Source organism: Rhipicephalus sanguineus, chromosome 4 (assembly GCF_013339695.2).
Source record: "Rhipicephalus sanguineus isolate Rsan-2018 chromosome 4, BIME_Rsan_1.4, whole genome shotgun sequence".
NCBI lineage: Eukaryota > Metazoa > Arthropoda > Arachnida > Ixodida > Ixodidae > Rhipicephalus > Rhipicephalus sanguineus.
The window spans coordinates 22,231,117-22,244,514 of NC_051179.1; the positions used below are offsets into that span (position 1 = coordinate 22,231,117).

The 13,398-nt window shown below is 45.9% G+C and overlaps 2 protein-coding genes and 11 non-coding genes across 13 annotated transcripts; all 13 read left to right on the forward strand.

Moving 5' to 3' along the window:
* Window positions 1–841: 841 nt before the first annotated feature.
* Window positions 842–914, forward strand: Trnak-cuu (transfer RNA lysine (anticodon CUU)). Its single transcript has one exon. It is a non-coding gene; the product is annotated as a tRNA-Lys (tRNA).
* A 154-nt stretch (window positions 915–1,068) lies between these two features.
* Trnak-cuu (transfer RNA lysine (anticodon CUU)) lies at window positions 1,069–1,141 on the forward strand. The gene has a single exon. It is a non-coding gene; the product is annotated as a tRNA-Lys (tRNA).
* A 155-nt stretch (window positions 1,142–1,296) lies between these two features.
* Window positions 1,297–1,369, forward strand: Trnak-cuu (transfer RNA lysine (anticodon CUU)). Its single transcript has one exon. It is a non-coding gene; the product is annotated as a tRNA-Lys (tRNA).
* Window positions 1,370–1,523: 154 nt separating this feature from the next.
* On the forward strand, window positions 1,524–1,596 carry Trnak-cuu (transfer RNA lysine (anticodon CUU)). Its single transcript has one exon. It is a non-coding gene; the product is annotated as a tRNA-Lys (tRNA).
* Window positions 1,597–1,773: 177 nt separating this feature from the next.
* Window positions 1,774–2,937, forward strand: LOC119389248 (uncharacterized). The gene has a single exon (XM_037656452.1). It carries the CDS (start codon window positions 1,804–1,806, stop codon window positions 2,935–2,937), a length of 1,134 nt encoding a protein of 377 aa, XP_037512380.1. The 5' UTR covers window positions 1,774–1,803.
* A 3,645-nt stretch (window positions 2,938–6,582) lies between these two features.
* On the forward strand, window positions 6,583–6,655 carry Trnak-cuu (transfer RNA lysine (anticodon CUU)). Its single transcript has one exon. It is a non-coding gene; the product is annotated as a tRNA-Lys (tRNA).
* A 158-nt stretch (window positions 6,656–6,813) lies between these two features.
* Trnak-cuu (transfer RNA lysine (anticodon CUU)) lies at window positions 6,814–6,886 on the forward strand. Its single transcript has one exon. It is a non-coding gene; the product is annotated as a tRNA-Lys (tRNA).
* Window positions 6,887–7,040: 154 nt separating this feature from the next.
* Window positions 7,041–7,113, forward strand: Trnak-cuu (transfer RNA lysine (anticodon CUU)). The gene has a single exon. It is a non-coding gene; the product is annotated as a tRNA-Lys (tRNA).
* A 154-nt stretch (window positions 7,114–7,267) lies between these two features.
* On the forward strand, window positions 7,268–7,340 carry Trnak-cuu (transfer RNA lysine (anticodon CUU)). The gene has a single exon. It is a non-coding gene; the product is annotated as a tRNA-Lys (tRNA).
* Window positions 7,341–7,495: 155 nt separating this feature from the next.
* Trnak-cuu (transfer RNA lysine (anticodon CUU)) lies at window positions 7,496–7,568 on the forward strand. Its single transcript has one exon. It is a non-coding gene; the product is annotated as a tRNA-Lys (tRNA).
* A 153-nt stretch (window positions 7,569–7,721) lies between these two features.
* On the forward strand, window positions 7,722–7,794 carry Trnak-cuu (transfer RNA lysine (anticodon CUU)). The gene has a single exon. It is a non-coding gene; the product is annotated as a tRNA-Lys (tRNA).
* A 156-nt stretch (window positions 7,795–7,950) lies between these two features.
* Window positions 7,951–8,023, forward strand: Trnak-cuu (transfer RNA lysine (anticodon CUU)). Its single transcript has one exon. It is a non-coding gene; the product is annotated as a tRNA-Lys (tRNA).
* A 259-nt stretch (window positions 8,024–8,282) lies between these two features.
* On the forward strand, window positions 8,283–9,032 carry LOC125758192 (uncharacterized). Its single transcript, XM_049415068.1, has one exon. The coding sequence runs from the start codon at window positions 8,424–8,426 to the stop codon at window positions 9,030–9,032; it is 609 nt and encodes a 202-aa protein (XP_049271025.1). The 5' UTR covers window positions 8,283–8,423.
* The last annotated feature ends 4,366 nt before the right edge of the window (window positions 9,033–13,398 follow it).

Genomic DNA, 13,398 nt, shown 5'->3' on the forward strand with positions numbered 1-13,398 from the left:
CAGTACATTGTATCATCGTATTCTCCAACGCAGGTAGCGGTGAGAGGTTTTTTAAAAGAAGTTGTTTATGCCTTTCAGTTCCTACAAGTGCACTTTTCGTTAGAGTATTTGTCATCGGTAACCAAAAAACAACTGTATAAGGATTTAGTGAATATCATGTGCCCAGTGCCTGTATACCGTAATAGGTATGTATTAGGATCTGAGAAAGATGTGTTTAAACGTATTAACAGAATGCCTGTAAGAGCGTCAACTAAAACCTTTTTCTTTTTGCTACACACTGGCACGCTCCCCGTTAAGCCATGGCTGAAAGATAAGGGATTCTATCTACCATGGGGTGTAAATTGCTTGATATGCAATAAGCCGGAAACAATCGAACACATTTTCTTAGATTGCTTTGATTCTGTGTTCATGTGGGACATCCTCCAGAGAACTTTAAAAAAAGATTTCCCACTTACGCCATTCGGAATACGCTTTTTGCCTTGGGAACAAACAGGGGATGTGCCATGTGATATGATAATGCTAGTAACCATGCACAGTGTCTGGAAAACCAGAATGGATATCAGGCATGAAAATGAAGCACCAAAAGCCGCCAAGGTATACCTTCATGAATACTTGTTGTACATTAGAGATGTGTTATACGAACTTCCTGAGCCACCTGACTGGCTACCCATGATAGAAAAGCTGCTCACAGTGAAATATTATTAAATTAGTTACACGGGACAAGATGTCAGTCCCGTTTTTAAAATGTATATTTGAACATGTTGTGAAGTGTTGAATTCAAAGATAAGAATTCCTATGTAAAGTGTGTCTTGACCAAAGCAGGAAATAAAGAAAAAAAAAAGCCCGGCTAGCTCAGTCGGTAGAGCATGAGACTCTTAATCTCAGGGTCGTGGGTTCGAGCCCCACGTTGGGCGACATCCTTTTTTTTTCTCTTTCCGAGTGCTTCCATGTTATTCCGAGCATCGCACTCTCCAGCTTCTTCCTTCCCCGCTATACTCCTTCTCCCTTTGGGCGAACCATTCTGATCAAGAACACGCAAGATGTTCCACACTTATCCTGACTCTGTGTGCCCGGCTAGCTCAGTCGGTAGAGCATGAGACTCTTAATCTCAGGGTCGTGGGTTCGAGCCCCACGTTGGGCGACGTCCTTTTTTTTTTCTCTTTCCGAGTGCTTCCATGTTATTCCGAGCATCGCACTCTCCAGCTTCTTCCTTCCCCGCTATACTCCTTCTCCCTTTGGGCGAACCATTCTGATCAAGAACACGCAAGATGTTCCACACTTATCCTGACTCTGTGTGCCCGGCTAGCTCAGTCGGTAGAGCATGAGACTCTTAATCTCAGGGTCGTGGGTTCGAGCCCCACGTTGGGCGATATCCTTTTTTTTTCTCTTTCCGAGTGCTTCCATGTTATTCCGAGCATCGCACTCTCCAGCTTCTTCCTTCCCCGCTATACTCCTTCTCCCTTTGGGCGAACCATTCTGATCAAGAACACGCAAGATGTTCCACACTTATCCTGACTCTGTGTGCCCGGCTAGCTCAGTCGGTAGAGCATGAGACTCTTAATCTCAGGGTCGTGGGTTCGAGCCGCACGTTGGGCGACATCTTTTTTCTCTCTTTCCGAGTGTTTCCATGTTATTCCGAGCATCGCACTCTCCAGCTTCTTCCTTCCCCGCTATACTCCTTCTCCCTTTGGGCGAACCATTCTGATCAAGAACACGCAAGATGTTCCACACTTATCCTGACTCTGTGTGCCCGGCTAGCTCAGGATTCCACTTCCGGCCGCGCTAGCGATAGGACGTGTTTTCATGTGCTCCGTAGGGGCGGTGACAGCGGCTTTGAGCCGCGGAAACAGGATGGAGAGCAGCAGTTCTGAGGATTACCAGGTGGTTCTACCGCAGTTGCCTACAGGTCCGTGCGTTTTAAATACTGTTTTTCTGCACGGGGACATAAGAGCCAGGCCATACCGGGCCGAAGATTTTCGTGACACGTTGGCCCGTCAGGGATTGCTGACCGAGGTCGTGGCCCTCGGAGCATTCCAGATGAACCACGTGTGGGCGGTGACTTTCTCAAGTGCTGAAGCAGTGAAAAAGGTACTGTGCCAAGGTGACTTGAAGGTGAAGGACCGAAGATGCCTCGTCGTGGACCCGTGGAGCCAGGACGTTCGTCTTAAGCTCTACTGGCTACTGCACAACATTCACGACGAGGAAGTTTGCTCGGCACTAAGCCCGTATGGGAAAGTGAAAGAAGTAACCCGTGAACGCTGGCGCATTCAAGGCATCCAAGACAAGGGATCATCGACGCGCACTGTTTGCCTGAAGTTAAAGCCGGGCGTGACTGTGGATGATTTACCGCATCAGCTACGCATCGGCGGCATCATGTCGCTTCTGGTCGCACCCGGACGAGCCCCGTTATGCCTGCGATGCAACCGAACGGGACATATAAGAAGAGACTGTCGAGTGCCCCGCTGCGTGGTGTGTAAACGTTTCGGTCATGAAGAAAGCGAATGCGTGCGAACCTACGCCAATGTAGCTGGCCCTCCGAAAGGTGATGAAGTAACCCGCGAACACTTAATGGATGAAGCAGACGCTGAAGAAGCCGCCAGTGGATCAATGATGGCGCCGCAAGCTACAACTCCGGAAACGGTGGTGCATGCAGCGGACAAAGAAACCCCGAAGTTGCCTCCGAAGATGGCCAAAGTCGACACCGATGAAAAGACAGACAGGAGCTCGGAGAGGGATTTGAAGACGACTACCGATGAGACGTCGATGGATACAAGTGGAGCGCCGTTAAAACGAACCCTTGAAGAAGACCCTCAAGGAAGTGTGGGTGATACCAGCACTAAGGAACCGATGCCAAAGACGCCATATCGTCGAATGACCTTGAGGCCGCAGCCTAATTTGCCAGCGAGCCGGAAACCGACGGACACAGCACCAACTTAGAAGGTCTTTCTTTTTCTTTTTCTTCTTTTTTCTTTCCTTTTTTTCTTTTTCTTTTCTTTTCCTTTTTTTTCATTCTTTTACATTTTCGACCGTAAAAGGTATTTCGTATCACGTGCTAAGTAACGGGCTTGTGTGTAGCTTTGTCCGCCTCTTCGTCACAACAAAATGATTCGCATAGACAAGCCCTTGCGATTAGCTACTATCAATGTAAGGGGGCTGTCAGGACGAAGGAAGCAATATCAGCTACGACGCCTTCTTGACGATAAAGATCTTGATATTATCGCATTGCAAGAGACAAAGATAGAAAGCGAGGAAGGGACGGACAGAATGGTAAATCTTTTTACGTCGCGCTACCTTGTGTGCGTATCTCATGCATGCGGAAGAGCCGGCGGCTGTGCACTCCTGATTAGAAAAACGTTGGGTACAACAATTGAAAGTGTTATAACGGATGAAAATGGACGCCTGGTTGTGTGCGATTTATTGTTATGTGCAATGAAGTGGCGCGTTATTTGTTTGTACGCTCCGAATGGAATAAGCGACCGGACGAGCTTTTTTGATATGTTGGATGGCTATTTGAGAGTAGAAGGGTGTATTATAATGATGGGCGATTTCAACTGTGTGTGTAATGTGGAGGATCGTGTACATGCACCACCGATTTATGATGCTAGTGCAAGAACTCTTGTCAGAATGATAGAAGAGCATGAAATTACAGATGTTGGTTATGTATTTGCAAATACAAAAATTCCAAAGTTCACACACTACCAGCGAGATAGTCATGCGAGGTTAGGTAGAATTTATGTTTCAACCCCAATTATATCGCACTGTAGCGACTATGGCGTATCAATGTGTCATTTAGTGACCATAGTGCAGTCCATGTTTTGATAGGTCCGAAGAAGCCCTCAAAGTTTAATTGGTCACTGTGGAAATTTAATGATAAACTTTTAGAGGATGAAGTATTTGTTAGCAAAGTAAAGAATGGTATTAGGGCGTATCACGAAAGGCACAAAACAAGTTGTTGCGAAGCGTGGGAATATTTTAAGGAGCAACTCAAATTAGACGCCATTGAAAGATCGTGTGACTAAAACAGAAAGAAAAAAGGAAAGAAAGGGAACTACAAGCTGAGCTAGATTTTCTCTTGAGCAAAAAGAGAAGTGCTCCTGGAAGCTCAATGTTAGAAGTACAAAGAAAAAAGGCCGAAATGGAACGATTGGACGTTGAAAAGTATAAAGGTGCTATTATCCGCGCACGCGCAGAAAAGTTTTGGTGCGGCGAAGAACCAACGAAGAGGTCAATATCTGACGAAAAGGGCTATGCTGCAAGAAATGAGATAAATGTCATAACGTACCAGAATGACGTAACCTGGGATAAAGAAATAATTCTACGCGCTTTTGAAAACTACTATGAGGGAATGCTGGGGCAGCAAATGTCCTTTTCAGAAGGATTCGATGAAGTTTTTCTTCAGAAAATGCCTAAACTCGATGATAGCGAGAGAGAAAACTTGGAGGCCCCTATAACGGTCGCGGAAATAGAAAAAAGCCATAGAAAAATTGAGCAATGGTAAGTCACCAGGACCAGATGGTTTCGGTGCAAGCTTCTATAAGACGTTTAAGGAAGAGCTAGCCGGTATCTTGCATGATGTAATAACGGAGGCGTATGATAAGCAAGTACTACCTCCATCTTTCCGACGAAGCCTTACAGTGTTACTCCCAAATCGAGTGATCCTGAAAAACTACTATCAGTGCGACAGTATCGACCAATAGCTTGACCAACACAGACTACAAGATATATGCGAAGGTATTGGCAAGTAGGCTGCAAAATGTAGTAAGAAATTAGTAGGTCCCCACCAAACGTGTGGGATAAAGGGGAGGTCTATAACAACCAATATTCACGTGGCAAGGACGATCCTTGAGTGCTGCGATGCCTTCTCGGAAAAAGTTGCGATGATACAACTAGACTTGGAGAAAGCTTTCGATAAGGTGGCGCATGAAATTCTTCTCCTTGTCATGGAACACGCCATGTAGGATCTGTCTTATTGGAAGGGGTAAAGATGTGCTACCGCAACGCATCGACGCAAATTGTAGTTAACAAAATGTTGACTCACAGCATTAACATCAGGACGGGTGTAAAACAAGGATGTGCTCTCTCCCCACTGCTATTTGCAATGTTCCTAGAACCGTTTTGCTTAAGTGTGGTGCATAATAATGACATCAAAGGATTTAGTCTTGATACCAGCGAAATAAAATTACTAGCGTACGCGGATGACGTTGTAATATTCTGTAAAGATAAGGAAAGCGTAAGCAAGGCGGTTGAAGTGACTGCAAAGTTTTGTAGCATGACCGGCAGTGCTGTAAACTGGAGCAAATCGCTGGGTTTATGGCATGGAGGCTGGGAAGCTACTCCAATGCTTTTCGAAAGCATGACATGGACCACGACACCGATGAAATACCTTGGCGTACCATTAAAACATTACAATGACACAAAAGAATATTGGCCACAGGAAATCGATGAGGTGAAGGAAAAAACGGCTAAATTCGGAGGCCGCAACATGTCTATATTCGCACGAGCGACAGTGTGCAATATCTTTCTGGTCGCGAAAATATGGTATGTACTGCAGTTTTTATGTATATCAAGAATGAGTATCCAGAAGCTACACAGAGTTTTCGCTATGTATATATGGGGTTCAACTTGGGAGCGAATGAGCCGTACTAATTTATTTCTGCCACTGAAGGCAGGTGGTCTCGGATTAGCACATTTATTTTTGAAACAGGTAGTGTCACGATTTTTGTTCTTGCGGGATCAAAGAAACAACTTCATGCGCACAGTTATTCAACTAAGATTAAGTGATGCTCTCCCAGAATTTGTTGTCTCATCAGATTATAGAAAGGGTTTGAGAATAACAGGATTCCTGCGTGAAGTGGTATGGTCCTTTCGGTTTTTGCAAGCGCGTTTTTCATTGGACTATCTTAGTAGTGTTACAAGGAAAAAATTGTACAAAGACGTCATTGACGTCACTTTACCGATGCCAGTATACCGATCCATGTACGATAAAAGCTGCAGTGCAAACGTGTTGAAACGAGTTAAGAGAATGCCAATACGTGCGTCGTGTAAAACCTTTTTCTTTCAGCTACACAGTGCGACATTGCCTGTGAAACCTTGGCTAAAAGAAAGAGGGATTTTTGTGCCGTGTACAATCAATTGTCTCAGATGCAGAAAGCCTGAGACGATTGAACATATATTTCTGGATTGCTCTGATGCGCTATTTCTGTGGGACGTGCTACAACGCACCTTGAAAAAGGACTTACCAGTAACACCATACGGCATACGCTTTTTGCCAACGATCTGTGACGATGGTGTGCCGTATGATATGTTCATGGTGATGATGCTACATAGCATATGGAAGACTCGTATGGCAGTGCGCCATGAAGACATCTGTATATTGTCACCGAGAGAGTACTTCAATGAGAGCATTGTTTATATACGTGAAAGCCTTAAACACATGACGGATAAACCAGAGTGGTATCATCTCCTAGATAGTTTGATATGCCATAAACCTTTTTAATGTCAAGCATTGGCCAAGATTGGTGAATGTTTGTTTTATCATTTGTATCATGGTTTTGTATTGCAACATCGCAATAAAAAAAAAAAGCCCGGCTAGCTCAGTCGGTAGAGCATGAGACTCTTAATCTCAGGGTCGTGGGTTCGAGCCCCACGTTGGGCGACATCCTTTTTTTTTTTCGCTCTTTCCGAGTGTTTCCATGTTATTCCGAGCATCGCACTCTCCAGCTTCTTCCTTCCCCGCTATACTCCTTCTCCCTTTGGGCGAACCATTCTGATCAAGAACACGCAAGATGTTCCACACTTATCCTGACTCTGTGTGCCCGGCTAGCTCAGTCGGTAGAGCATGAGACTCTTAATCTCAGGGTCGTGGGTTCGAGCCCCACGTTGGGCGACATCCTTTTTTTTTCTCTTTCCGAGTGCTTCCATGTTATTCCGAGCATCGCACTCTCCAGCTTCTTCCTTCCCCGCTATACTCCTTCTCCCTTTGGGCGAACCATTCTGATCAAGAACACGCAAGATGTTCCACACTTATCCTGACTCTGTGTGCCCGGCTAGCTCAGTCGGTAGAGCATGAGACTCTTAATCTCAGGGTCGTGGGTTCGAGCCCCACGTTGGGCGACATCTTTTTTTCTCTCTTTCCGAGTGTTTCCATGTTATTCCGAGCATCGCACTCTCCAGCTTCTTCCTTCCCCGCTATACTCCTTCTCCCTTTGGGCGAAACCATTCTGATCAAGAACACGCAAGATGTTCCACACTTATCCTGACTCCGTGTGCCCGGCTAGCTCAGTCGGTAGAGCATGAGACTCTTAATCTCAGGGTCGTGGGTTCGAGCCCCACGTTGGGCGACATCCTTTTTTTTTTCTCTTTCCGAGTGCTTCCATGTTATTCCGAGCATCGCACTCTCCAGCTTCTTCCTTCCCCGCTATACTCCTTCTCCCTTTGGGCGAACCATTCTGATCAAGAACACGCAAGATGTTCCACACTTATCCTGACTCCGTGTGCCCGGCTAGCTCAGTCGGTAGAGCATGAGACTCTTAATCTCAGGGTCGTGGGTTCGAGCCCCACGTTGGGCGACATCTTTTTTTCTCTCTTTCCGAGTGTTTCCATGTTATTCCGAGCATCGCACTCTCCAGCTTCTTCCTTCCCCGCTATACTCCTTCTCCCTTTGGGCGAACCATTCTGATCAAGAACACGCAAGATGTTCCACACTTATCCTGACTCTGTGTGCCCGGCTAGCTCAGTCGGTAGAGCATGAGACTCTTAATCTCAGGGTCGTGGGTTCGAGCCCCACGTTGGGCGACATCCTTTTTTTTTTTCTCTTTCCGAGTGCTTCCATGTTATTCCGAGCATCGCACTCTCCAGCTTCTTCCTTCCCCGCTATACTCCTTCTCCCTTTGGGCGAACCATTCTGATCAAGAACACGCAAGATGTTCCACACTTATCCTGACTCTGTGTGCCCGGCTAGCTCAGTCGGTAGAGCATGAGACTCTTAATCTCAGGGTCGTGGGTTCGAGCCCCACGTTGGGCGACATCCTTTTTTTTTTCTCTTTCCGAGTGCTTCCATGTTATTTCGAGCATCGCACTCTCCAGCTTCTTCCTTCCGCGCTATACTCCTTCTCCCTTTGGGCGAACCATTCTGATCAAGAACACGCAAGATGTTCCACACTTATCCTGACTCTGTGTGCCCGGCTAGCTCATTCCACTTCCGGCCACCACAGTGAACGGACGTGTAAAGATGAGCTCCCTCGGAGCGGCTACAGCGGCCCAAGGCCGCGGAATCAGGACTGTTGAAAAGCCGGCTGAAGATTATCAGGTTGTTTTGCCGCATCTGCCCACAGGTGAATCAGTTTTGAATACCGTTTTTTTTGCACGGTTGCCTAAAGGCACGGCCTTATCGTGTAGAACATTTCCGAGACGCCCTTGACAAGATGTCGCTCCTGCCCGAGGTGGTTGCCCTAGGGGCGTACCAGATGAATCACGTGTGGGCAGTAACGTTTAAAGACGAGGAAGGGAAAAAGAAGATGCTTGCAACAGAGGCCATTGCTGTCAAGGATGAGCGCTGCATGGTCATTGACCCTTGTGACCGAGGCGTTCGACTGAAGCTTTACTGGTTACTGCATGGTGTACCCGACGACGACGTGCGAACGGCATTGGCACCCTTCGGAAAGGTGACAGAAATTTCACGAGACAAATGGAAGGTGAAAGGCTGCATGGATAAAGGGTCAACCACACGCTCAGTAACCTTGAAACTGAAAGTGGGCGTTACCGTTGATGATTTGCCTCATCAGCTGCGAGTCGCTGAAGATGTCGCACTCGTTCACGTCCCAGGCAGAGCCCCGCTCTGCCTCCGATGCCGCGGCATCGGTCACATACGTCGCGAGTGCCGTGTTCCACGTTGCGGGCTCTGTCGTCGCTACGGCCACGACGAGACCCAGTGCGTGCGCTCCTATGCAAGCGTAGCAGGCCCGGCCCGGGGAGACGCATTGTCCGAGCACATGATGGATGCAGCTGATTCAGAAGAAGCCACGCGAGGATAATAGCGAAGAAAGGAAAATGACGGCACTGCTAGGTTTGCACACTCCGTGCGAAGACGTTAATAGATCGGAGCCGCAGAAAGTCACCGGACCCGACGCTACGGCTGAGAAGCCAATAACATCACAGAATGAGGAAAAGCACGTCGAGAACCCCCCAGAAGTCTCATCGCCCGACGGGGAAGAGAACTCGAAAATCACCGATGTTGACATGGCAGCAGCCAGCGGACCTGGAAAGAGGACTCGAGAAGAGAGCGAGGAATCTTCGACTAATGCGCCCGGGGGCAGTGGGGCACCTCCCACAAAGACTGCAGCCTCCCGACGACAGTCTTTGAAACCTGCGCCCAATCTGAACGTTGCCCGACGGACTACTTCAATACCGCCGGCTACATAGCGGCGGGCTCTCCCCCCCTTTTTTTTCTTTCTTTTGCTTTTCTGTCACTCAGATAAGTGTACATGCGTGGGGTGCACTAGAATCATCATGATCATCAAACGTGTCACTGTGACCATCGATAAGCCTGTGTTGCACTGCTCGACATACAGACGTGAGTAAATTTATTTTCTTTTGTGTTAATCACAACTTAGGATGGCTATGAACATTACAAATCCCCTGGCAACACTCAACACAAGAGGTCTTTCTGCGCGAAGGCGGCAGTGTCAACTAAGTCGTATTATGTTAGAAAATGAAATCGATTTGTTAGCGGTCCAGGAGACCAAAATTGAAAGCGAAGAGTTAACTGATCGAATGATTCAAGTATTTCGTGAAAGATATAATGTATGTGTAAGTCACGCAGTTGGAAGGTCTGGAGGCTGTGCTATATTTATCCGCAAAAGCGTTGGCATTGTCGAGTCAGTGTTATCTTGTGAAAGCGGCCGCTTGATTGTTTGTGATATTAATACTTTTGGAAATCCTGTGCGTGTAGTTTGCATTTATGCACCGAATAGAGTGAGTGACCGAGAAGATTTTTTTAATAGCATGCGCCCTTTACTAGAATGTGGAAGAAATGTGTTTTTGCTTGGGGATTTCAATTGTGTCTGTAGACCTGAAGACAGAACGAACAACCACAACCAGAGAGATAAGAGCGCGGATGTGTTACGAGAAATGACAGATAAAAATGAACTCGAAGATATAGGTTCAGTGCTGACACATGTCCAGAAAGCAAAATACACTCACTTTCAAGGCAACACTCATGCTAGATTGGATAGAATATATGTTCCTTTAAACCTGGTGTCTCTCTGCTCCCATTATGCTACACAATATGTTAGTTTCACTGATCATTCATTAGTGATGGTTACCTTAGGAACTAAGAAAAAGGTGTCGAGGTTTAGCTGGGAGCTGTGGAAATTCAACAGCAAATTACTAGAGGATGAAATTTTTGTTGAAAAGATAAGGAAGTATATCGAGGATATGATGTCGAATCAAACAAGTAATTTCATGGGACTTTGGGAACAATTTAAATGCGAATTCAAGATCGCCGCCTTGGAAAGAGCGAGCGTGTTAAGGCAAAAAGAAAAGCAGCAAGAAAAGCAACTGCTTAGCACGCTAGAGTACATGCTCGATGCAGAAAGCAGCAAACCTGGCTTGTTCATGAAAGAAATAAAAGAAGTAAAGGCGAAGCTTGAGGCGATAGATACGGAAAGGTACCGCGGAGCGATGATAAGGGCTAGGTGTGAGCGGCTTTGGTTGGGTGAGACGCCCACCAAGCGAGCACTCAGTGAAGAGAAAAGACATGCCTTGTCGAAGGAAATTAGCCAAATTCGTTTTCGGGACAGCATTACCCGCGAGACTGAACAAATAGAGCTTGCTTTCACCGAATACTACAAAAACCTTTTCAGCCTTAAAACATGTGACACCGAAAGATTTAGGAATGTGTTTTTGTCACTTATGCCTAAACTAGATGATGAAATAAAGCTATCACTTGAAAGGCCGATAACGGTGTCAGAAGTTGAGCAAGCCATCGAAGAACTGAGCTCCGGGAAGTCTCCTGGGCCAGATGGTCTTGGAGCCTCGGTGTACAAGTTTTTTAAAAGCGAATTGGCAGAAGCGCTGCATCGAGTTATACTTGAATGCTACGATAAGAAACTTACACCCTCGTCTTTTCGAACATCTCACGTTATACTGATTCCCAAAACTAAAGAACCATCGAAACTGCTTTCAGTAGAAGCATATAGACCGATAAGCTCAACAAACACCGATTACAAGGTTTACATGAAAGTTTTAGCTCGCCGCTTACAAAGTGTGATAAAGTCCCTTGTCGGTCCTCACCAGACCTGTGGAATTAAAGGCAGATCCATTTTTACAAATATTCACATAGCAAGAACAGTTCTCGAATGCTGTGATGCCATGGAAGGTCGAAGTGCAATGATTCAACTAGACTTAAATAAGGCTTTTGATAGAGTGATACACGAGATATTGTTTTTAATACTGGAACATGTGAATGTGGGATCAGTAATTCTGGATGGTGTTAGAATGGTATATGACAAATGCACAGCGCGGTTAGTGATAAACAGAAAATTGAGTGAATGTATTGCAATTGAAGCCTCTGTTAAACAGGGATGCTGTCTGTCGTCCCTCCTTTTTGATCTGTATTTAGAACCCTTTTGTTTAAAAGTTCTTGGGAATCCAAGTATTCATGGCTACATTTTTTTAATAGTGAAGTCAAAGTACTCGCTTATGCGGATGACGTAGCTGTCTTTTGCACAGATGAGCAGAGTGTTCAAGAAATCATTGAAGAGGCTAAGGATTTCTGTAATGCAACTGGAAGCATGATTAGCTGGACAAAATGTCTCGGCTTCTGGCACGGAAACTGGGAGCATACTCCAGATATGGTAGGCAGTATACCTTTCAGCACAATCCCTGGAAACTATTTAGGAGCGCCTCTCGATCAATACAATGGAAGTAAAGACTACTGGGCAGACGAAGCAAGAAGAGTAAAACTGCAAACAGAAAAGTGGGGTGGACATAATTTTTCCATGTTTGCAAGAGCAGCTGTTTGTAACGTCTTTCTGATCGCTAAAGTCTATTATGTGCTACACGTTTTAAGCATGGCTAGAGTATCAGTTCAAAAGCTGCACAGGGTTTTTGCAGTGTTTATCTGGGGATCAGCTTGGGAGCGCACGAGCCGATCCAATCTTTTCTTCGGGTTAAAAACGGTGGTCTCGCGTTATCTCATTTATTTTTCAAGCAGATTGTAACAAGATTTCTTTTCTTACGGGACCAGAGTGACCCTTTTCTTCGCTCGGTAATCCAAGTGCGATTACGAGATTCATTGCAAGACTACGTAATTTCAACGCATTCCTTGGGAACACCGAAATTGTCTGCCTTCTTACGTGAAGTTGTAGCCTCAATGGAGATTCTTAAGGCAAGATTTTCCTTACAGTACTTAGCGGTTGTAGCGCGTAACGTTGTATAGAGATCTACTAGATGTGTTTTTGCCGGTTCCAATGTATCGGGGATTATACCACTTGGGCCCTGAACGTGATGTGCTCAAACGGGTAAAACGAATGCCAGTGAAACCGTCAATGAAATCTTTCTTTTTTTCAACTGCACACGGGAACCCTCCCTACAAAGCCATGGTTGCAGAGCAAAGGCCTCTTTGTTCCATGGTCGGTTGACTGTCTTATTTGCAGAAAACCGGAAACCATCGACCACATATTTCTGGACTGTCATGACTCGATTTTCCTTTGGGATGTGCTTCAACGGACTTAAAAAAGACTTGCCTTTAAGCCCTTTCGGAATTCGCTACCTGCCATGCGCGGTAGGTGATGAAGCGCCATGCGATATGTTATGCTTATGTGTATGCATAGTGTCTGGCGTACGAGAATGGCGTCATACATGCGCATTTGAAAGTGGTTCCGGCAAATCATTACTTTGTGGAAGAAGTAATCTATATGCGTGATGTGTTTAAGGCACTAAGTGATCCCCCAGAGTGGATAACAGTGCTAGATGAACTTGTTAAAGCTAAGTACTTTTTAATATAAACGATCTAGCCGAGTGCTAGTGATCTAACCTTTTGCATTGTTGTACACTTCATTTTTTATGTACTGTTTGAGTCAAGGCAATAAAGAAAAAAAAAGAGAAAGCCGCTGGGAAGTATATGTTAGCGGAGCCGGTTCACGAGCCGTGTCAATGACCTTCAGTCGCTCCTCGTTCGCCCACTCCGCTCCTGCGGATGGTCTGAGACGGCCGAATAGCACAACCATAGTATTGAAGGACTATGGTACAACGAATGCGGCTGGGAGTGTGGGGAGTCGGTGGTATAGTGGTTAGCATAGCTGCCTTCCAAGCAGTTGAATCGGGGTTTTCGTTCCCGGCCGACGCAGGTTTTTTTTTATTCATTTATTTTTTAATCGGCAAATGCGTGTGTATAAG